General features: G+C 46.8%; 1 protein-coding gene across 5 annotated transcripts in view; it reads right to left on the reverse strand.

Annotated features, from left to right (window-relative positions):
* Nucleotides 1–25,000, reverse strand: part of plce1 (phospholipase C, epsilon 1) — an 84,520-nt gene that overhangs the window by 16,785 nt on the left and 42,735 nt on the right. For all 5 annotated transcript variants that reach the window (XR_012990147.1, XM_076298506.1, XM_076298505.1 and 2 more), the window contains 17 exons: nt 20,830–21,188; nt 12,243–12,388; nt 11,576–11,834; nt 10,848–11,077; nt 7,873–8,617; nt 7,280–7,462; nt 6,281–6,398; nt 5,864–6,047; nt 5,268–5,390; nt 4,831–4,967; nt 3,494–3,732; nt 3,182–3,243; nt 2,689–2,854; nt 1,926–2,033; nt 1,379–1,495; nt 884–1,042; nt 499–640 (listed from right to left, as the gene is read on the reverse strand). Coding sequence is in view for 4 of the 5 variants with exons in the window: in XM_076298506.1 (XP_076154621.1) it covers nt 499–640; nt 884–1,042; nt 1,379–1,495; nt 1,926–2,033; nt 2,689–2,854; nt 3,182–3,243; nt 3,494–3,732; nt 4,831–4,967; nt 5,268–5,390; nt 5,864–6,047; nt 6,281–6,398; nt 7,280–7,462; nt 7,873–8,617; nt 10,848–11,077; nt 11,576–11,834; nt 12,243–12,388; nt 20,830–21,188 (3,477 nt within the window). In the remaining variant the exon portion in view is untranslated. The remainder of the gene's footprint in view (nt 1–498; nt 641–883; nt 1,043–1,378; nt 1,496–1,925; nt 2,034–2,688; nt 2,855–3,181; nt 3,244–3,493; nt 3,733–4,830; nt 4,968–5,267; nt 5,391–5,863; nt 6,048–6,280; nt 6,399–7,279; nt 7,463–7,872; nt 8,618–10,847; nt 11,078–11,575; nt 11,835–12,242; nt 12,389–20,829; nt 21,189–25,000) is intronic.

Raw genomic sequence — 25,000 nt, forward strand, 5'->3', positions numbered from 1 at the left:
CTCCAGCCCCATTCACAAACAGCTGAGCACATGAGCGAGCCAGGCTAGAGCGAGGACAGATCTCAGGCTAGATACTCAGAGAGTCTGTGCCATAACTACAGACACAGCACACTGGTGGGTCACAATAACTACAGACAGCACACTGGTGGGTCACAATGTCCTTAAAACAGCCTCAATAAAAATGTCCTTAGTCCTTCCAGAACTGAGAAATTGCAAACAATTCTATATCACCTTGATTGTTCTCATTGTTACATACACCTTACTAACTTCAGCACCCCAACCCTAGCATCTCAGTGCATCTTTGTCCAAAATGTACTAACACAATGTACACCACGCTACACTACCTACATGCACCGTGACCTTAAGCAGGACTGTTCTATAAGTGGGAAAGAAGTGGACAGTAAATGGACCTGGAACTGAGTGTGGGAGTGTGAAAGAGGAGGAGGAGGAGGAGGAGGAGGTGGCCATTGAGTGTGAGTGAGGAGGAGAGTTTCTCACCATCAGACAGGGACTCGTAGTCGTAGTCGTACTCGTCTTCCTCCTCCTCCTCTTCCTCAGGGGTGTTGCCCAGGGGGCCGCTGCTGCTGGACGTGCCGTTACTGGCCTGTGCCTGCATGCCCAGCTGAGCCAGCTGATGGGCCTGAGGGAGGAAAACCACACACACATACACACACAGACACACACACAGACACACACCAAGTTAGTGACACATTAGATATCGGAGTATAATCATACACCCTCACATACATAAATAAACCTCACAACACAAATACAAGCACACACACACCCCCCTAAACACACAAGTCGAAATGCAAATGCATTGTTGTTGTGTTTCGACACTCGTGTGTTTATGTTCCTGTGCAGTGATATGAGTGCTCCTGACCTTCTGTTTGAGGATGTCGACGGGCGCCTGGTGGGCCTTGAGCTTCTTGTTCTTCAGCAGGATCTTGCCCTTGAGCTGCAGTGGAGAGGGCAGCAGAGGCTCGTCGGAGAAATCGCTCTCAAACAGGAAGCGCGTCACCAGCTTCTCCCCAAACACCGTCTGCAACGAGGAAAAGAACAAACGTCACGCCACACTGCACTCCCCTCTTTTTTAGTAGACACTCGCTGTTGGTTCGCAGGAAATGGGGAAAATGTATACCCAGGGTTCCTACACATAAAATCAAATTCCATACTTTTCCAGGTTTTCCATACTGCGTAGGAACCCTGTATACCACGGGCATTCAACTAGCGGCTAGCAAGGCATGTGCTGGTACAGAAATGATCCATTCTCCATTTAAATCTTGTGTTTACTAAAACCTCACATTCAAGCATTCAATTAGCGGCTAGGAACAAGGGATGTGCAGAAATAAGATCGCTGCATGATCATGAGATGCACCTTGAAGATCTCCGCCATTTTGCGCTGCTGAGGTAAGGAGCAGTGATTCTCGATGGACAGGATCACCGGCATCTCGGAGTTGACAAACGCTGTCCGGTTTATCGCCTCCACCACATCCTGCATCCAACAACATCAACATCATCAGCCAAACACACAAACACCCTCCAGCCCTGCTCACCACTCATCTCCAGCCTATTACTTATCATCAGGATCCTTGGAAGCACATTTAAAAGGCTCCTGATGAGGAAGCACTTATTATGATTGTTATGATGATGGTTATTATCATAGTTTCATTTTCATTTGTTCATGTTTATATATTTATTTATAAGGACAACATGCATAACATAACATCTGAATAAATCTGCCACAGTCAGCCAACTGGCTAATTTTCAAACATAATCTTCTGGCGAGATGTTTGGAAAACACTTAAAGTGGTAAATTATGGTGATTATGCGTGAGTGTATGTGTGAGTGCATGTGTGTGTGTATTATGGGATTTTTGTTTTCATACAGCTCGAGGCCTAGGTTGGAGAGAGAAGAGTTCCTACCTTGAAGGGGATTTTGGTGGTGAGGGTGTGGCCATGGTAGATGACTGGCAGTCCATCGTCTCCATCCCAGCAGTCCAACTCCACACTGCGACAGCCCTGCAGCAACACCTGCAACGTTCCCACAACATACCAGCAACATTACAACTCCACACTCCGACAGCCCTACAGCAACACCTGCAACGTTCCCACAACATACCAGCAACATTACAACTCCACACTGCGACAGCCCTGCAGCAACACCTGCAACATTCCCACAACATACCAGCAACATTACAACTCCACACTCTGACAGCCCTACAGCAACACCTGCAACGTTCCCACAACATACCAGCAACATTACAACTCCACACTCCGACAGCCCTACAGCAACACCTGCAACGTTCCCACAACATACCAGCAACATTACAACTCCGCACTGCGACAGCCCTACAGCAACACCTGCAACGTTCCCACAACATACCAGCAACATTACAACCCACTCACATTAACTTACAATGGAATGTCATGCATTCATTTGAGAAAAATACAATTCCACCAACTACACACAATAGTACAAAACATAATTTCACATATCCCCAGGGGCCAGGAATAAACCTTTTAGGCTTCTACTTTAAGGACTAGAGCAAATCTTCTTCTAGAACCTTTTCGTTATTTGGTCTTAACAGGAACCTCTGAAAAGTTCTGCGACACAAGCCCAGAACTCCCGACTCCCAAACCACCACCTCCCCCCACCCTTGTGTACAGATCTTGGCTGGGCTCCTACCTGAGAGTAAAGCTCAACGGAGGACTCTCCCTTGAGCTGGTGGCCGGTGAGGTAGGTGTTGTGGGAGGACTCGATGTAGTAGAAGGACAGCGGGTACTGCAGCTCCTCTGGGTTCACCTCCGACTCCTCCAGCTTAGAGGAAAAGTTATCCTTGTCCATGAGGAACCTAAGGACGATGGGACAGTGTCAACCATGTTAGCCTTATACATTGCAATACAATAGAATCCAACATGAGGAGTAACAATGATGGAGATTGTGACGTAATCAATATCAATCAATAATGACAGTAATCAATATGAAATGTACATACGGACTAACTACATAGTGGACAGTAGTTACACCTTAAGTGGACAAGATGGCCAATATGTACACTTACTGTGGACCACTATTAGCATGTAATTAACAAACCACCAGTTTTAGTACTGTATGTAATTAATAACAGCCATTCAATTGGAAAAGGTTTCTAGACGATTTCCTTAAAATGGAAACGTACCTGGCAAAGCCCTCAAAGGACATCCAACCCATCTGCCGCATACTTGCTGAAGGTTCAAATTTCTTCATGGGAAGATAGAGAGAGATTAATATGCTTGTTCAGTCCACTACATATCTTTCACTCCTATGATATACTGTAGCTAATCTGTATTCACTAACCACTGATGGGTTAAATGCAGAGTTTCCCTCGCAATCAATGATAGTATCTTCTAATCTAATTAGAATCTAATTCAAATTCAATCTAGCATGAATACATTTTTTACTCAGATCCAGGAAAAGGTGATTCTGGGAAATGTAGTTTTTTTCTGCTGACCTGAATCAGTCCTAGCAGCTGCTCGTAGGTGAGGTGTTCTCCCTGGCAGTTGACGAGAAAGTCACTGAGCTGTGTGACGGACAGGCCGAGCACTCCGAGCGAGGCGTTCTCCACGCCCGTGCCGTTACTCATGATGCTGGCCGCCGCGATGGCGTCTGAGATCTGCTTCTGGTGGTCAGGCAACGGTTGCCGCGAGCGGATGAAGAGGCCCAAGTCCGAGCCATTTCGTGTAAGCAGGTCTACGTAGACGGAGAGAGGGGACATATGTGATCAAATCAATCATGGACTGCCATAAAGATCACCCAATCAATCCCAGTTAAACAAAAAAACAGACGAATGAACCTTTTCACTACCCTCACTACCATTCACCACAACTTAAAGTCAAACACAAAACAGTGCAATAAATAAGTCACTCTTCGAAAACATCAAAGGGTTGGTAGGTACAATACTGAGTCTCAACAATTATTTTAATAAATATCAAATCCAATCAAAACCTGTCTGCATCCCTGCAGACAATCATCATCTGTCCACTCCTTTGGCTTACAACATTGTTTAAGGCTTATGATGATGCATTGGGCACATTTTGGAGCAATGTTGCTTGGCAACCACATAACCGGTTCAAATTCTAAAAAAAAAATGCAAATATCAATGAGAATGTGCTAAAACAACAGCAGTCAGGAACACTGATCAGCAACACTGCTCAAAAAGCTGCCTTGTGCATCAGCAGCTTATAGCTGAGTCTCATTGCAGTGCTACATTCCAAACCTCTATCTGGAACTGACCACTGATCAGCCCTCTCTTGAGAAATGAACATGTCATCAAAGTGAGACATTTCATTTATCTATTCGGAATCACATCAATCAGTTGTAACTCAATTATAACTCAATTATAATTTCTGTGTGTGTTTTTTTACAGGGGTTTTAAATCTCATCAGATCATTATGTCGGATGAGAGATTGCCGTGTTCCTGAATTAAACTGGAAACTGCATGGAGCCTGCACAGTATTTTACGTGCAAATGGAACCATTCAACAGACCCAAAGGCAGTGCACTTACAACATTTACTCATTAGCAACAACATTTACTCAATAGCCATTAGAGATTGATAGGCCAATCTCCACTATTAGTAATGCAGCTGAAGAGATGGATAAAATGGAGGTGAATTGATCACACATGCTACTGTGAAGTTCATTTGGAGGTCCCCACCCTGCTAGTTGAGTTGGTCATCTAGAACACTCTAGAAGCCAGTTACTACATCTGACAGCGTCACTGCAGCTCCTCCTTTTGTCTGGTGATCAATATCACTCCTGTGCTGTGCTATACTGTACTCCAACTGTACCTAGGTCTGGTTGCTGTCCTGTGACCTTGTCCTCGACCTTGAGGTTTGTGTGGAGGGAGGGCGAGTCGGGGTCTGAGCGGGTGCAGGTGACGGCGTACGTGTCGAACAGCTCCTTCAGGTCCTTACGGCTGCGGATGCTAAACACCAAACACAATGATGATGGTAAGACAATACAAAGGACAAGGTCACAGTAAAACTGCAGAGAGAGAGAAAGAGAGAGAGAGAGAGAGAGAGAGAGAGAGAGAGAGAGACAAAAAGCGAGGGGGGTACACACAAATTCATAAAAACAATCACATCTATGCTATTTTCATCTCAAACAGCTGTTCATTATAATAAACAAGATGCTAACTAACCTATTCTCTGAGAATAGTGGTTTTGGAGGCCCATATGGGAGGTGAGGCTGGACTCATTTCATGTTCACAGTAGTGTGTATTTACCTGAAGGACTTGAAGAGCTCCACAAACTCTACGAAGCTCATGGTGGTGTCGGAGCTCATGATGTTCTGGAAGCCCTTGAAGCAGTCCTTCCCCCGGCCATGCCACGACCTGCTGCCCCACGCACTGATCACACACACACACACACACACACACACACACACACACACACAGACACAGACACAGACACAGACACACACACACACACATACACATACACACACACAGACACACAGACACACACACACACACACACACACACACAGACACAGACACACACACAGACACACAGACACACAGACACACAGACACACACACAGACACACACACACACACAGACACAGACACACACACAGACACACACACAGACACACACAGTCAAACTGTTTATTCTAGACCCAAGTTAATATGATATGTCCTCAGACACTACTTAATATTAACTTGCATCCTACATTAACTAAAAAATCAATTTCAATTAATATAGCATCAATGACAATTGACATTGCTATTTAACACTGATGTATGTGTATATTGACCAAAAGTGGAGAGGGTGGAGCCATGTTGGGGGCGGAGGGGGAAGGGGGGGGGGGGGTGCTCACCTCAGCTGACCCTTGGCGTTGCAGGCCATGATGGGAGAGGAGTGTGGACGAATGGGGTGGGAGGTGCTCGTGCCGCCGGGAGATGGAGAGGAGGAGGGAGATGAAGAGGAAAGAGAAGGACCAGGGGACTGGCATTTATTGGACAAGGAGAAGGGTCCAGGAAGACCAGAAAGACTGTTGTCTTCTAAAACACACACACACACACACACACAGATGATTACATAACAGAGTCGACCTTGAGCCATACTCAAGCCATACAATGTTAAATTGTCAAACAATACTCAAAAAACAAAACAAAAAAACAACAACAAACAGTTGTTTTGGATTGAAGGCCAAGTGGAGACAATGTGGCAATTGTAGTGATTTTCTCTGCAGTATTAAGTGCCTTTGTGTCCCAGAGCTGTGCAGTTTCTTCACCTGTTTCCTCTGGGTCATGTCCGTCCGGCGTGTCGGACTCTCTCCTGTCCAGCGACTCCTTACAGCTGCGCGACTTCCTTATGACCATTTCGTCATCCGTGCCCTCACCACTGTTTTCCTGGAGACCACAACAAACACAAGCACTCAGGACTGAGTGTGGGATTATGTGTCATGTTTCACCACTGAATGTATGAGGGGTGATTGTGTGTGGGTGTGTGTGCGTGTGTGTGTGTCCTCCTTGGAGACAACACCAAACAGAGCCATTTGGCACATGACAGCTCATGTTCCGAGCCTCTGTGTGCTTTCATGGTGAATGCAACAGTGTTGGGGAAAAAGTATGGCTGTGACTATGCCTCTGTAGTGCAGCAGATTAATGGCATATTTCAAGAGAATCGTTCAAATTGGTATAGAAGTATGACATTTGACACAGATACTCTCTAAGGGTCACTTTTTGGGAAAAAGGTGCTGGCCACCCAAAAATTCAACATGGCTTGACATCTTGAAAAAATGGCCGCTATTTCTGTCAAATGTCATTATGTCAATAGTTCAAACAGTGATGTAGACATAACATTTTGTGAAAATACTCTCTTAAGAATGTTTTTTTTTTGGAAAATGTGCTTGTCCCTCAAAAATTCAAGATGGCAACCATTTTTCAAGATGGCCGCCATTTCTCTTGAATCCTTACATTCATTTTTCAAATGGTGATGCTAGATGTAGTTAGATAGCCGCACCTGAATTGACAGGTTGTGCCAGCACGGGAGAGCCGAGCCAAGGGAAAAAATGGCCGCCATATTGAATTTTTGAGTGGCAGCGCCTTTTTCCAAAATAGTGGCCCTTAGAGAGTATCTGTGCCAAATTTCATGATTCTACACCAAAGTGAACGATTTTTTTACTGATCTGCTGCACTACTGCCTATTTCGACTAGTGTGTGAGTCGGTCTTTGGGTTGCATGTGTGAGTGTGTTTTTCTGTGTGTGTATGTGTGTGTGTATGTCCTCACCCTGACTAGCGGCTTCTTCTTCTTCTTGTTGACGGCGTTGATGCCCAGTGGGCTGCTCCTCTGAGATCCAGCCTTGTCACCGCCCCTTCCTAATGTGCCACTCCCACTGCCCGCATTCCACCGCCGCCCCCCAAACAGCTCGATGGCCTGGGCCAGTGTTGGGCCCTCACACCGACCATCCTCCTGCGCACACACACACACACACACACACACACACACACACACACACACACACACACACACACACACACACACACATTATGCACAGTGATAAAGACAGATATGCACAATTAACCAAAACACACACAAAACAGGCTGATGCACTGGGCCTTTACCTGATAGAGGCTGATGTACTGGACCTATAGAGGCTGATGTACTGGACCTATAGAGGCTGATGTAATGGACCTATAGAGGCTGATGTACTGGACCTATAGAGGCTGATGTACTGGGCCTTTACCTGATAGAGGCTGATGTACTGGACCTTTACCTGATAGAGGCTGATGTACTGGGCCTTTACCTGATAGAGGCTGATGTACTGGGCCTATAGAGGCTGATGTACTGGACCTATAGAGGCTGATGTACTGGGCCTTTACCTGATAGAGGCTGATGTATTGTCTGCGGAGCCACTGCAGCCGCTGGTCAGGGAAGCGCCTCATCCTCCTGGCGGCGGCGCACAGAGCCTGGAGGCCCTCGTGCAGCATGCGGGCCGTGTGGCCCGGCGCCACCAGGTGTAGCAGCCGGTTGTCGGTGGTGCCGTGGCCGTGGAGCAGCGAGACGGCGTGCTCGCCACCGCTCAGCATGCTCAGCTTGTGCTGCGTGCACACGGCCACGACGTCGGCACCCGGGTGCCCGCGGAACACCGCCTTGACCAAGGCCAGGTCCAGCGCGCCCTCCGTCAGACCCATGCCAAGCGCGGCGATGCCGCCGCCTCCGCTGCTGTTGCTGCTGCCGCTCCCGCCGCTGGTTCCCTGGGCCTGGAGGGGGTCGGAGGCCTTGGCTCCAGGGAGGGAGCCGCCGCTGCGGGGCCGGCCCCAGACGAGGGTGCCGTTGTCGGGCAGCAGGCGCAGCGAGCAGCGGGCACTCAGCCGGCTTTCCTGCTCGTAGTGGATGACGGTGGCTCCGCGCAGCAGGAACTGATGGACCTCAGCGCGGAGCGACAGCACGTACCAGGGGATGAGCTCCGTGCCGTGGCCAAACGGGCCATGGGCGTCCTCGGGGATGACCGGCGGGTCAGTGCTGTTGTCTTCCTCGCCGTCGCTCTCAGCACCGCAGTGCTCCGAGCCTCCGATCTGGTCCTGACCTTCAACCTCGGCATCCGAGAGGTCACCAATGGAGAAACTGTTTCATGTGAATAGTTGGAGAGAGAGAGAGAGAGAAATAGAGAGAGAGAAATAGGTATAGAGGATGAGAGGGATGAAGAAAAAAGGAAGAAAGAAAGAAAGAAAGAAAGTCTTCAAACAATTTCATTACATTACATTACATATCATGTGCATGTCACTTTAGACATCAAAGCCTAACATGCATGTCAACACCTGCTTTATGTAGCACCAGGCTTGTGAATGAGTGCAAACAAGCACATTTAATGCAGAACACTTATACCAGAGCCCTTACAGACCAGTCAGGCAGCTCTTCATTCCACTGCCAAGACATCTTTATTATAGCAAACATGCTAGAGGATGTAGCATTAATGACTGCTCCCCACAATGCATTTGGCTGCTCTTAGGCAAATGTGGGGACAAAAAAAAGCATCATGCATAGTCTTAGGCCATCTTATGAGGGATTGAGAGAGGACACCAAGCCGACAGCAGAGAGACACAGGGAGAGAGAGAGAGAGAGAGAGAGAAAGAAATAAAGAAAGAAAGAAAGAAAAAGAGAGAGAGAGAGAGAAAGAGAGAGAGAAAGAGAGAGCATGTATGTGCACACAAAGACTTACACAACACGGTTTGAATGAGAGTTCTTCCTGGATGGGGTGAGAGAAAGCAGTGACAGAGGGAAGAGAGGAAGGGAAAGGGGAAGAGGAGAGAGAGAGATGGAAGGAGAGATGGATAGGAGAGAAGAAGAGAGAAAGAAAGAGTGGCAAGGGTTAGAGACAGCGAGAGAGGGCGAGGAAGAGTGGAGAGAAAGGGGCAAAGGAGGGAGAGGGGATGAGAGAAAGGGGAGGAAGAGGATGAAAGAGAAGGGAGGAAGAGAATGATAGAGAGGGGAGGAAGAGAATGAGAGAGAGGAGAGGAAGAGAATGAGAGAGGAGGAAGAGAATGATAGAGACGGAAGGAAGAGGATGAGAGAGGAGAGGAAGAGGATGAGAGAGGAGAGGAAGAGGATGAGAGAGAGGGGGTGGGGGTGGAAAGAGGGAGCAGAAGAAAGGTGGGTGAGAGAAAGTGATGGTGTTGCACAGGATCTTAGCTTGTGCAGGCGGAAGCACAAACGCTCTCACTCTGAGAAGCCACGAGACTGTCCGGAATCTCCGGCAGCCATTAATGTTAATTATGAGTGTGACTGGACTGGACTGGACTGTGTGTGTGTGTGTGTGTGTGTGTGTGTGTGTGTGTGTGTGTGTGTGTGTGTGTGTAGATATGTGTAACGAACATAGAGAGTATGTTCCTCCTCTATTGTGCACTGTACGTTTGTGCGCGCGTGTGTGTGTGTATGCGCGCGCGTGTGTGTGTGTGCGTGTGTGTGTCTTTGAGGATGTGTGCATGACTGTGTGTGTGTGAGGCTATGCTGATCTTCTGTCTTCCCTGACGACAAACAGAGCTAAGGCCCCCATGCATTTTTCCCCTCAGAAGACAAAAGTGCTCACGAGCTTCTCTTCCGGGAGTGTGTTTCCCATTCTGTCACAATTTACTGCCGGGCAACACGCCCCGCTTTATTTAGTAGCTGGCATTGCACATGGAAAACTCATCTTGTCCTTACTCGGAAAAAAGAAGGAGAATAAAGAAAAGAAAACATAAGGGAAAACTGAGAGGTCTTCTCAGGACATCTGCCTAGACTATAAGGAAAAACAACATAGTTTTGTCCAGCAATGTTTTTTGTGAGACACACACTGCTGACTTTCTGTTTCGTGGGTCCGATAATAACACTTGCTCGGCTCACACTAAAACAATATCCTTGTAATGTTCCCTCAGGATTCTATCAAATCCATCGGACCAAACAGTCTGTGTAGTGAGGAAACTTTTACTTTACAGACAATAGACGTACAGTACAACTTCTTAAAAAGAAAGTGAATTGGAAAAGCTACCTTGTGAACAATATGTCTTTTATTCCACACCGAGGGACCTCAACCTCAGATATTCAAAAGGCCTTTCACAATTGAAGTGGCACTGGACCTAATAGAGCTACTGAATAATGACCCTCAGATTTCCCACAAAGAGGAGGGCTGACCTCTACTGCCCCTACTGTCCTTATGTGCCTGTGGAGTACAAAGACCTCCATTTTCTCCCTGCCAATTAGTGCTCCTTCCCATTCATGGTCAGAATGGTACAGACTAGTTTGAACAAGAGAGACGTTAAGTCATCAACACTTAAATACCTGCAACAACCTCAGAAAGAGTCACAGGAGATTGACGTACGGGTTTTTGTATCGGTCCTTGACAGAGTTGCAGCGTGAGGCCGGGCTGTCTGCGCCGCTGGCCGGGTCGCCGTCGGTGGTCATTGCCGTCTCCTCGCTCTCCAGGCTGCGGTGGCAGCTGCGGATGGTCTGCAGGATGTTGCTGACCGTGGCCTCCTTCTCAGCGCTGTGGAGGCCGTCGGGGCCGGCACGCTGCAGGAAGCTGGGCTGACCTCTGTAGTCGGACACAAACTAGACGAGGATGAGAGAAGACGTTAGTCCTCAAGAGTAACTCCAGAAACAAGCTGCTGTCCAGGGAGTTCAGACATCAATACATCCAAAAACTCTGCAGCTGGAACAGTTTGGACATTTTTGACTGATTTCCTCTGACCTCTACGAAGACTAATGAAATCTTTTCCTTAATTCTAATTCCCCATCACCTACTACTTAAATCTCATTGTTATGACCTCAGAAATTACCTCTGGCCGGACTCAAACCTTATTCTGGACACTGGACTGGTCATGGGTACTGGACCTGCATGTGATGCGGGATGCTGCCACTGTGCTACGGCCCACACCCTCCCCAAATCTTTCCTTGTAACTTACTTTACATCCTCAACCATATCCCTCTCCAACAGCTCCTCCATTCCCTCACGTGCCCTGACCCTAAGCCTTTCCCTGACCCATCCCATGGATCCAACTTTAGCGTCTACTTCCTCTCTATGAACCCTCTCCTTCCTTTCTTCCTCACCTCCACGGTGTCCTCCTTGGGGTCCAGCGTGTGGCGGAGGCCGATGAGGCTGGCGGCTCCGTCCAGGGCGTCGCTGAGCTCCTTGAGGAAGACGCCACAGAAGGGCACCACCTTGCAGCCGGGGATGTGGAGCGCGCGGTGCACTGCCTTGCGGTACTCGGACGACGACTCGTGCTGGGCCATGGAGTCCTTCAGGCGCCGCATGCTCTCGATGTCCGCCTGGTCCATGAACTGCCACATCTTCAGGACTTTACGCGACCTGGAGGCATGGACAGGGTTGACCATTAAGGTGATGACACATGGGGCAATTTTTGAACCATGTTGCTGGGCAACCACATTGCCAGTTCCATGTTTTCTGATTGTATGATCATGACAATTTGCCTACTGATGACTACATTTCTCCAGACAAAAAAAAAAAATATTGCCCGAACAACAATACACTGCCCAGCAAAATTGCTCAAAACATTGCCTTGTGCATCATCGGCTCTACAGATTTACACAGTTAACAAAAACAACCACTAAACCAAATAATACATTATGTGTACAGTGCATATGCAACAGTTTATGTTAACATGTGATCATACCAGCACCACTGAGTCCACCCAATGAAAACAATGGACATGATATAACGATGAATAACAAAGAAGGAATCTCTGAAGCACCACACCTGAGTCCAGCTAAGAACTCCATGACGGCGTTATAGTTGCCGATGTTCCAGCAGCAGTCCGCCACGTGGACCATGTAAGAGAACACTTCACGCTTCTCCTCCATAGAGCCGGCCGTCAGAATCAACCACGTCACCCATGAGCTCACCTACATTACAAGACAGAACACGTACACCTTGTTACAATCACTGTGCTTTTGATTTGAAAAATGTGTCATCTAAAATTACTGAAATGTATTTAGTTTGACTAAATAGTGAGAAACTACTACACACACACACACACACACACACACACACACACACAGTACACACATAGCCAAGGATTCGTCATGTAGAGAAGCCTTTCAGTAGACCATATAGGTTTTTAAAGATTCAATTATGAAAACTTTCCTTGGCTTGTCTCAACCCATAATGCTGAGGAAAAATGGCAAATGAACCTGTTGACCAGAGTACATTGTTAGGGCCACACATTACTAAGAAGCGAGGAGAGCAATAGTTGCCAGCTATAACTTCAATCAGAAAGGCAATTTTTTAAATTTCGCTCTGTCGATACACTTATGTTATTTTTAAAAGTCGGTCTTTCGTAGCGCGCCTGGCACCCAAAGTCCTTGGAACGGTCTCTGAAATTAGAGCGACTCATTTCCTGATTCAGCCTGGACGAGGAGGGACGGAAATACACAAACCCCCACCCCCCACCACCGTGCGACTGAAGGAGCAGTTGAAGTTGAGGTAGCAGGGCACAGCTGGCCAGGCCAGTGGACACACAGACAGGCAGGCCCAGGTAAACACATTTATCTGGACTTCATTAAAACGGAGCGCTGCTTGTTAAGGCCCGCTCTGTTGCTCAGCTCTCAGACGCTCCCACTTCTTCATGATCTGGAACGGAGGCTGGTGTGATGTTGGGGGTAAATACTGGGTGAGTGTGAGTGAGCTCCATTGCACCCAGCTACGGGTGGTACATGAGGTCAACCGATTCTTCAACGTGGCGTCGACGTTTTAAAGTAGAGGTCAGAGTTTAGAGCTCAATAGTCAAACAAACCTTCAGGGAGACTTATTAATATACTGCAGATACTGTACGTCCTGAGATAATGTATTTTCACAGTACATTATATATTATTCTCCCTCTGCACACTCTGATTCTACATCATCATGATCAGAGAGATACGTTATGACATGAGATAGATAACTAGATTAAAGACTCACATTACCCCTCGGTTGTTCATCTCTACTACATGAAATCTCTCCGCCTTGTAGTACTAAGTCACCAGGGGATAGCTAAACATTTTGACCTTAACGTTTATCATCTGTTCCCACATGACATTAGAGCAGTAAATAAACATTCAATATAATGGTTTATACTGTGAGTGGGAATACGGCTTAAGTAAGAGAGAGTAAACTGAAGTCCTTCTGTAGTTTGACAGTTCAGTTCATGACACTGATCAGTGCAAAAAGAAAATCTCCTAATGTCCTCTGTGTATGAAAAAACAACAGTCCAGCTCATAGCAGCCAGGAACATCAGGGAACAGCCTTAATCCATTTCCAGGAAAGTGTCCAAGGCCGATGTAACTTAAACACTCTAATACAGTAAACACTGGAACGGGACTTTATCTGAGACGTGACACATATAAATAAACTAAATAAATCTGTCTCTCTTCAGTGATCAGGGGATCACATCTTTTCATAAGATGACTCAGCAAACTATTGAATTACTCAATTCTGCCCTGACTAAGATTTATTATGTGTGTGGTTTTTTTTTTAATAGCAGCCACTGGTGGGGTTTGTGTTCATACAGTTGTCCAGCCTATCAGGGGGTTGATGGTTGGGGTGTCCTCAATGAAGTGTGAATGCTGATGCGTGAAAAGTTCAGACAGGGTAGCAACATGTTGTGGGTTAAAAGAGAAACCTTGGACAGCAAGACACATTGGGTGACACGCGAGACTTGAATTCAAGCTTTGCATCTACAGGGATGAGGACATCCACACAACGGTTTTGTTCTGGGAAAAGACTGATTTTTAAAAAAAAGGAAAGATCTTGCTTCCAATCTTGACTACTGCTGTCTTTCATTCCCCTAAACATTTGACTACTACCCCACATCCAGGCTATTTCTATCCATTCAAAAGCAAGGCCATAACATATTATAGCAAGTTGCCTTAAAACATTCACTAATACAAGGGCTGAGAATGTGTAACTCTGTGTAACTCAATAATCAATACGGTCACGATACATTGCCCACGATTACAATAATATCACAATTCAGATATTCTTCAATACTCGATACATTGCAAAAGATTAATCTCCGATACATCACAATATCTGAGTACAGCTAGCCGCCTGCCTGCTCTACCACTTCAGAAGTGACACCCCCTTCAGACTGGCCTTGGTGCCCATCTATCCAGAGCGTGTCTAGTGGGTAGGTGTCCAGTCTTGCTGTGCGTGTGAAAGACAGGTGGGGTAGTGGCTGCTGTGTGGGCACATGCGTGGGGGTCAGCTGACTCCCTGACCCTGAAAAGGGACACTAACAATGAACGTGTGCATTCAGCACTCAGGGCCCTTTAGACCCCCCCCCCCCCCCGGTGGCTCCCCTCCACATGACTGAGCTCCACACACACACACACACACACACACACACACACACACACACACACACACACACACACACACACACACACACACACACACACACACACACACACACACACACACACACGGCATTCAGACACCAGCCACTCTCCCCAACAACCCAGCGACCCAGTCAACTTCACACATCACTGACTTCCTCAGCCATGGTGGTGCTGCTAGACCATAAATAGTGGCAGAGCATGAACAAAAAAAAACAAAGAACATAAACCATAGGCAGTAGGCTAGCAGTTGTAGTGGAGCTAGAACATAGCAAATATGGGCCATCCAGATCATTAAGTCAAGATGCTGTCTAGCCCCTGTGGTGGCAAGTGTTTTTCAACTAATATGTGGGTAGAATTGACTGTATTATTGCCAATGATCATTGCAACCAAGACTGAGGTCTAAAGCCCACTGTTTTGGGCACTTCTGTACAGAACCCTGCCACTTGTGTCCTGCACTACAACACTAAACACGCTTTCACTAGAGCATGCTTGGCTTCATTATTACCACTGATTTTAATATAACCAAAAGATAGATCAAGAATCAGAAGTTCTCTGACGAACACTGCTTTGGTCACCCCGTTAATGTCCCTGCTGTCCCTACTCCACGGACACTTCCTCCTCACAGTACACTCTAGTGCACTCACTCCAACACTTCATGTCCTCTAGCCCTCCTTCACGCTCTCCTGTCCTGTCCTGCGCTGTCCTGTTCCAGCAGTGACAAACAAACTCACAGCCTCTCAGCTGCTCTGATGCCCCTCGCACTCGTTCAAACTGGTGGTCTCCTGTTTCAGTGAGGAGCACAGTCACACACACACACACACACACACACACACACACACACACACACACACACACACACACACACACACACACACACACACACACTCACACACACAGAGATATGAGCCCAGTGGCAGCACAGTCTGTCCAGTCCGATAACACCAGCGCTTGCGTAAGAGGGACAGACACGCAGGAGGCACGCAAGGGACGTCTCCTCCGGGACAGTTTAACTGTCAATGAAGTTGGGGGCTAAAAGGAAGAGGGGACTTCAAAGAGCATTGCAAAGGGCCGCAACCCCCTCCTTCATCCCTTGGCCCCCTGACACCATGCCCCACCTCCTTCATCCCTTGGCCCCCTGACACCATGCCCCACCTCCTTCATCCCTTGGCCCCCTGACACCATGCCCCACCTCCTTCATCCCTTGGCCCCCTGACACCATGCCCCACCTCCTTCATCCCTTGGCCCCCTGACACCATGCCCCACCTCCTTCATCCCTTGGCCCCCTGACACCATGCCCCACCTCCTTCATCCCTTGGCCCCCTGACACCATGCCCCACCTCCACATCAAAGTCGGACACCAGACACCCTGTCTGCGTAAAAAGGTGCTGGTGCCGTGCCGTGTGTTTTGGCTTACAGTTCCAGCGGCGGTCGACGCACAGCGCTTGAGAGGAATTAAATAATGCTGTTGTGCAAAGGGTGACTGGGCTGGAGGGGTATGCGGCCTGGACATGCTGCATACTTGGCAGGGCCCGGGACATTCCGCCACGGAGGCCTCTGGCAAGCCCCAGGCATAAATAACGGCAGGGATAAACTGTGTTTCGCCAGCGCGAGCCACACTAATGACACACGGAAGGAGGTGGTGTGTGTGTGTGTGTGTGTGTGTGTGTGTGTGTGTGTGTGTGTGTGTGTGTGTGTGTGTGTGTGTGTGTGTGTGTGTGAAGGGGGACTGGAGAGTGTTTTGGGGGGCCGTGGATGGGGGTTTTGGAGGTGTATTAGTGAGGTGCCTAAGCGTCCCTTTCCACTGAGCGAGAGGCTCTGCAGCTCTAAGCCTGGTTCTGTTCACAACAGGCCTGTGAGATTAAACAGCCAATTTCCCAGACTGATACTGTGTGCTTGCCTCCCCTCACTGTGTGTGTGTGTGTGTGTGTGTGTGTGTGTGTGTGTGTGTGTGCCTGTGCGTGTGCGTGTGCGTGTGTATGTATGTTGACGTGTGTGATGACGATGATGATGATGATGATGATGGTATGTATGTGTATGTGTGTCTGTGTGCAAGTGTGCGTCTGTGTGTATGCAAGTGTGCGTGTGTCTGTGTGTGTGTGTATCTGTGTGCAAGTGTGCATGTGTGTAAGTGTGTCTGTGCAAGTGTGTGTGTGTCTGTGTGCAAGTGTGCATGTGTGTAAGTGTGTCTGTGCAAGTGTGTGTGTGTGTGTCTGTGTGCATGTGTGTAAGTGTGTCTGTGCAAGTGTGTGTGTGTGTGTCTGTGTGCAAGTGTGCATGTGTGTAAGTGTGTCTGTGCAAGTGTGTGTGTGTGTGTCTGTGTGCAAGTCTGCATGTGTGTAAGTGTGTGTGTGCAAGTGTGTGTGTGTGCATGACTTGTCCTCCTGATGTGTGTGCCTCACTTAAGAGCTGAGAGAACAGTTAGGCAGCCTCTCTGATTAGACTAAATGAGGCAGAGAGGCTGATGCGACAGGCATCTCACTCATGTTTACCGGACCAGGAGCTGATCAGCACAGAGGAGAGAGGAGAGAGGAGCTGGCACAGTTCAATATGTGATTAAGCCCAGCTCAGAAAAACCACTTAATCAATCACTTCACAACCTCAGAGTCCAAAGAATCTGTTAACGAAACTGAAACTTTAATGAAACTCAAAGGTGGGAAATGGTATTAATTATGGCCCAATATTAGTTCAGAGTTCAAAGTTCATCTACAGTTCAGTTCTATTAGGGGTCACACAGACCCTCTGAAGCATGGCCACAGTGAACTGGGGTCGGTTATCAGATCTTCTCCAATAGGATACAGCACAGGTATGGAAACAGAACAGGTAGAGAGAGAGAGTATGCTAATAACTGATTCTCTGAAACGAGGTGCCTTCACAGTCTTTGTTTGCGGGGCTACACCAAAACTACATAATTATGATTCTAACCGTAAATACCTGAAGGTAAGAAGGTAGCCCACACACAGCTCTTCACGATAAAGTAGGCTGACCTCAGTTTGACCTATTCATTATGGTCGTGCCAAACAAACATGCTAACAGTTCAGCTGAGTGGCCTTCATCACAGCTCTTAGAGGATACTCCTACTAGCGTCCTAAGCCAACCGATGAGTTCAGCATGCGTACTGTTTAGCTGGTCAAAGTTTCCGGAAACCATTTCCAGAATACTGGCCGGTGCAGATGTATCCCCACTAACACTCAATACTGCTAATAAGGCTGCTGGAAGACATTAAGCATGATTCAGCCAACATGACCACCCTGAAAGCCGGCAGAGAGACAGAGAGAGAGAGTGTGTGAGAGAGAGAAAGAGAGAGAGAGAGAGAGAGAGAGAGAAAACTGTGAATGAAACGGCACATCTGTAAATGACAGTTGCACTGGTGCACGCCAACCATGAATCGCCTGTCACATTACTGAACCCTCAATCACATACACGCCCCATAAACACACACGCCCACCAACATATACCAATGTCGTGTGTGTTAGCTCTTAGCTAAAACTGCTGAAACTGACATGGGAGCCAAGTTCAAATTTCTTCCAGAAGGAATAGATTTTCTGACAGCTACCGTAAACATGAAGGAAAATTCCAGAAAGCTGAATGACACACAGCACAGTAAGGAGCTATTCAGACTAAACATGCAACGTCACGAGAGCAGATACTAGGATCATGGTTATCACTTCTTCACATTGGTTAATGGTGGAGACTGTTCTCCACCGTATCACTCCTAAAGCAAGATGGGGATGGGAAAGTTCTGGAATTACAGTAAGAATTATAACCCCTTCAGTATGAGCAACACATTATAGGCCTGTGTCCTGGACATGGATGAAGCCTAGTCCTGGACTTAAAGCTCTCTTTCAGTGGAGATCAAGTTCTTTTTTATTCTCTGGCTAAAACCTATGTGGCACAAACGACACACAATGACGTGGTTGTCTTGACTGTGTGACATCACCTAATATTTCCAGCACATTATCATGGCAGCTGATATCAGCACTTCTACGAGGTAATCAAACTTTATCACCTCATTTAAATGAGGTCCTCTGTGGCCCTTTATAATACATTTCTGCCAGTAGTTACATGTCTAGCTGTATTAGCTTAAAATGATGGGCATATAGTTGATGTGTGGATAAATGGAGCAGTGCCTGAGACGCGGATATGGCAGAGGCAATGTGACGCAACAGAGCCGTTCCGCCGACGCAACGCAGACAATGTGTTCAAGCCTTAAGTCATATGAGATGGACGTTATCTTACATTATGCAATTTTCCTTTCCAATCATACAAAGTATCGCATGTTTAATGTTGTTAAGTGAGTGTTGTACTTTGAGAGTAAAGATTAACCGAGTCAAATTCCTTGTTTACGCAAACCTGGCCAAAAAAGCTGATTCTGATTCTGATAAAGGCACCCTTAACCTTGACCTTAACATAACGTTTCCCAAATCATTTTGATGGCATATAACCTCATAACATGACGAATGGCACTTCTGCCATTGTCGGAGCGGCCCTCTGCAGGCGATTACCAACCTAGCAGCTTTCTAATTTCGGGTAGGAAACTGCACCCCCGAAGGCAGCATACATGTATCCTTCGTGCTGCCTTCAACCAAAGAATCTTTATATATTAGAACGACTCTGCTTCAACTCCCGCTGATTAAAGTCAACTGTCAGTATCCTAGCAACAGCTTTCTGTGTTGCTATCATAGTAGGTCGTCCGAAACCAAATTCATAGACTTATCTTGATGCCTGCTACTGCAAGTGACTCGTTAGACAGTTGAAGGGCCCTATCATGACATTCTAAAGTGCATCGTCACTCGTCAAAAGTCTTTTCAAATTTAGTAGGATGTCCAGTTCACATTGGGAGGGGTTTCGTTATCAAAAGTGGAGCGCATGGGGCAACAAGGTGTTCCTAGGTTTTTTAATCAGTCATATGGGTGTGTTTGGGGCGTAACATCATTTTAAACCAATGAGAATGACATCTGTCATTCCCTTTAACGGCGATATGTCAAATAAATGCATCGGTATTTTGGCATTCAATGGCGCATTTGAAGGAGGCTGCTTGCGAGACCGTATGGAATAGTCATTCTTAAACCATGCTTTACTAAAACCTAGCATAGCCTTCACGCATTTGCACTCGTCTATTATTTGAACTCATTGGTAAAGTGAAACTAACTTCACCAAGGAGTCAGTTAACGACAAGACAGTTATATGCAGTTACTTTCACTATTGACTGACAATGGGTTACCACCGAAAACATAGGCTGGAAAAAGCAACACTTACCCTAATGTTGCTCAAATTACTGAATAAAACAACATTTATCCTGCAGAGGAGTTGCTTATATCTCGTGACAGTGCGTCTTCAGCTGTGCTCCGTGTCTCTCGCCTCTCCCCTAATCACTTTTAACCGTCATTACCAATTTGCAAATGATGGTGAATAACTATCTTTATCTTTATTCTAATTATGTTTCCCATTGTAATCGTGCAATTTGTAATGCTTTGCATGGACGTGCGCTGGTGTGCGTTCATGAATGATAGAAGGATGGTGCGTGCACCTGCCAATATGACTGTTGACATGCGCTCTTAAAATAGCATATGAATAACTCGCCATTGACTTCTGACCAGGTTTAGGTGGTGTACGATAGCGATTTTTAGACAATGCGCCAGGCCCCTCCCTAGGTTGTTAATTGCCACACCCCTGGGCGCAATGTTTAAAAAATAAACGTGCAAAATACCGAATTAAACTTTGCGCGGGTGGAAAACGAACTTTAAGCCATGCGCTGGTGCCCAAAATTCAGCCCGAAGACAGTTGGGAGCTGCCTTCCATTTCAGACACATCATGCTAGCATCTAATCCCATCTACAGTACACACACACAAATAATGTCACTCATTCAAGAAGACTGATCCATCTATCCAATATAAACTTGGCCCTAGTTTGACCTCTGAATCTCTCTCTCTCTCTCTCTCTCTCGCTCTCCCTCTCTCTCTCTCTCTACCTCATTGAAGCGTGTGACCAGGTCCTCCAGGGCGCTCCTCTGCTGCCCCTCTCCACTGCTCTCCGTGGCGGGCACGGCGGGTGCCGAGAGCGAGGCCCTGAGATGCGGATGCCGCGGCAGGCACTCGGGACTGCCCAGCTGGCGCGTGAGCAGGCACAGGTAGTCGAGCGGGAAGACGCGGCGGTACAGGCGCCGCTCCTGCTCGGTCAGTGCAATGGCCACCTCCTCGGGGAAGGGCACCAGGTGGCGCAGCTCCGCCAGCTCCTTGCTGATGCCCGCCGCCACGCCGACCACACCGCCCACACCGCCGGGCAACAGCGAGCCCACGCTCTGGGCCACGCCCGCACACAGCTGGCGCTCTGGGGGGGAGAGAGAGAGACAGAGAGAGAGAGAGAGGAGGAAAAGGTGAGCTTTTACATAACATAGCGCACATGTTAAAACCCCATGGTACAGCCCATGGAGATACAGACGGAGGGACATAACTTGTCAGAGGGAAGGAGAGAAAATGAAGACGAGATTTATAGACAGATGAGAGAAACAAAAGGCAAAGAAAGGAGGGAAAGGTGGGCTTTTGAAAGAAGAATAGAACACAGATACTAAACAGATCAGTGTCATTTCAAACTACTCCTATGCAGCTCTTTTGAAGCTGGTTCTCTGGGAGAGAGCGGTGAACTTGGATGGATGGATGACAAGATCCATTCAGACAGACATACAGACATGCAGACAGAGGTAATGCGACATTAGAAACCGATATTCTGTAAACCAATTTAGAGCTAACCACAAGATATGCACAGGGACGGCTATCAAGAGGCAGCCCCTAGTCTGAAGTCTGCTGGAGAAATCACTCAGCTCCACTGAGCTCAGTCAGACTGACTACCCACACTCCCAGAGTCTATTCAGGGATGGAGGGATTGATGGAGGGATGGATGGATGGAGGGAGGGAGGGATGTATAGAAACGGTATTAATCCTGAGGGAAATGTGGGCATATGGCTCTGATCTGGCCTTGTTTACATCACAGAGGGGTTTCATCATCACCCAGTGCGAGTCTAATGGAGTCTATGACAGACTCCAGGGCCTGAAGTCCAGTAAGTGCAGATGGAGCCGTAGAGAGGTACTCATGCAATGCACAGTATGTCTGGTATGGCTGGCATGGGATGAAGCATTTAAGGCTCTGTAAACAACAAACCTGTAAGGCATAGACAAGACAAGCCCACCGTTTTACAGGAAAGAAATGCCTCCCACGTTCTTACACATACTAAGTAGAGGTGTGAATATTAACTATTTTTGATCTGAATATATGACAGAGTTTTACAGTTAGGGGTATGGCTACAGTAATAGTCTAGTTGACAGAAAGGTGAACCCGGAAATGTTGAGTACACCAAAGTTTTATGATAGAAATATATAGTATGGGTCCCCAGCATGTAGAAACTGCCGGATGCTAATTTGCATATGTTGGGCAATTTGTGTAATTAAGCTAATTAGCATAAATTAGCATAATCACCTATATTGATCATATTATAGGAGCTGCTTGGCCAAAATGGACAATGTTAGTATGTTTTTAGGGGTTACTGGAGATGCTGAGTCCATATCTGTTCAGTGGTGGGGAGTCTGTGGCAGTGGAGGCTAGGCCCCGCCAGGTGTTGGAGAAACATTGTGGTGGTGCACACTGCGAAAGTGCGACCTGAGGGCGTTCTCTGAAGGGAGCTGGGGATGAGCGGCGACAGGGCAGGTGACTGCCAGCACGCCTGCTGGTGGTTGTGGTTCCCCTGCGTGAGTAGGGCTCTTGCGGTGTGTGCACCCCACCTGCTGTGTGGCAGTGCCAGAGACTTTGCTGGACTGAATGTTCCGAGGACGGCAATGGCTTGTTGGGGGAGTTGTGTAACGTCAGCATGCTGGACTGTGCTTGAGATTCCCACAATGTTTCGCGCTGGGGATTCTGGGAGAACTTTGGGGTTGTTATTATGTGTGCTTGTGCCTGTATGGTGCGGCTGCGTCCAACCCTATGTGTGTAAGGTGCGAGTGTTCTTGACTTCCCTGGCGTGTGCTATGTTCTGTGCCGATGTCCCTGCTCCAGACCTTTAATAAAGCTTTTGATTAGACAACGCTGTCTCATCAATCATTACACTATTAAATCTGCTTAGCATCATTAGCATGCTGCACATATTTGTTAAAGCTCTTGCATTTGGTTGAGTGATCATCTCAATACCAATGTTTCCCAAAAGGGCTTGTCCCTAAGAGAAGAGTATTACCTTAAACACACATGAGGAAACTTAACAGTCCAATCAGTAGACTATGATAGGCTAGCCAACTATGCTTTTTTGTGTACAATATTTCCAGGCTTCAACCAGACAGCTGAATGTGGTAGAGTTGTAATAGAAATAGTAGGCCTAAGCTATAGGCTAATCTGCATAAAGTGTGCTGTCATAAATATCAGACATTCAGTATTCTCTCTTTTAATATCAGGATATAAAATAATACAAATATATTATATTGTAATCCTCTGGTGTTCTAAGGTAGGCTATTGAAATGTCTAGCCCGACCCCTCCAAAAAAATCGAGGTTCGTATCAAACCGTGGGTCAAAAATTGTGATACGAATCGAATTGTTAGGTTGGTGTATCGTTACAGCCCTACTGTATATCGCTACAGCCCTATCCTCCAAAAATCTGTCTAAATTGGACTAAAAATTTTTAGCAAAATCAGGTTAATGAGGGTAAAAACGTGACCAAACCAAACCTTGAAAATGTCAGATATGGACTCAGCATCTCCAGTAACCCCTAAAAACATACTATCATTGACCATTTTGGCCAAGCAGCTCTTATAATATGATCAATATAGGCGATTATGCTAATTTATGCTAATGAGCTCAATTGCACAAATTGCCCAACATATGCAAATTAGCATCCGGCAGTTTCTGCATGCTGGGAACCCATACTATATATTTCCATCATAAAACTTTGGTGTACTCAACATTTCCGGGTCCACAATGGGGCTCTATGGGCTGTCCACCGGACTATAATGTAAGCCTGAGTCAGTAAATAGAAAATGTATCAGGAAAGCAATAGAACTCTTTCTTATATTTTCAGTGTGTCCTCTCTCTCCACAAATGCTAGAAGTATTGTGAATGTCCATCTCCACAGATTAACACTGCAGAGCAGTGGTCATTTGCTAAAGCAGCCCATGTGCTTTCATAACCTTGCATGATTCCGTGTGTAATAGAGATAGCCTTATTCCAGTGCATATTAGGACATTCAAATATCCATGCTTACACATAGACAGGCAAAAACTATATTACCACACACACACACACACACACACACACACACACACACACACACACACACACACACACACACACACACACACACAGAGCCAGAACAGTATGTTTGTGTCATAGAGCAGGAACAGAGCAGTGCGGGGACATCATCAATTTCAGCCTTTAACGCCTCTCTGGAGAGGATCACCACAAACTCAGCTCAGCACGCACGCACACTATGCACACACACACACACACACACACACACACACACACACACTATCCACATCACCACAAACTCAGCTTGCACCTCTGCAGTGAAGCAGAGAACACACTCCACCTGGGTCACACAAGCACATCAGCAGCAGCAGCAGTAGCGAGAACAAGAACTTCTTAGAACCTAATAGAATCAAGCCCTAGGGTGAAGAGTAACAGCCCAAAAGAAAAACAGAATTAACCAGCAGAAACAGTTCACAGCCACTACCACAAATGTTTTTGTATTTTGATAAAAGCTACAGGTTTTCCAACTTCCCTACAATCACCCTTAAAGGATGAAGTAGGCTACATTTTGTCAGTATATATATCAATCAGTGGCTGTTGCTATTAAGAATAATTAATGTTGCATGACTATAAATTAATGTGTAAATCTATACTTGACTGAATTTCAGAAGCAAAAGAAGCTTCTATACAACATACAGTATACAAAATCTACAATCCTGAAAATGCGCATCCTTTCAAAGAATATAACATGCTGGGCTATACCAGGGGTCAAGGCAGTTGTGTAGGTGGGGTGGCCATTTCCACCATGTTACTGCATAACTGAAGGGTTCTGTGGGCACTTGCATAATCAAAGCTCTTCTGTCTAAGACAATACGGATCTCCAGGATCACAAAGAGCCTGGGCCCACCACATCCCA

Source organism: Alosa pseudoharengus, unplaced genomic scaffold, assembly GCF_046254945.1.
Source record: "Alosa pseudoharengus isolate Yale_2024_CS ecotype anadromous, Long Island Sound unplaced genomic scaffold, YU_APseudo_1.1 YU_APseudo_1.1_scf_21, whole genome shotgun sequence".
NCBI classification, from domain to species: domain Eukaryota; kingdom Metazoa; phylum Chordata; class Actinopteri; order Clupeiformes; family Clupeidae; genus Alosa; species Alosa pseudoharengus.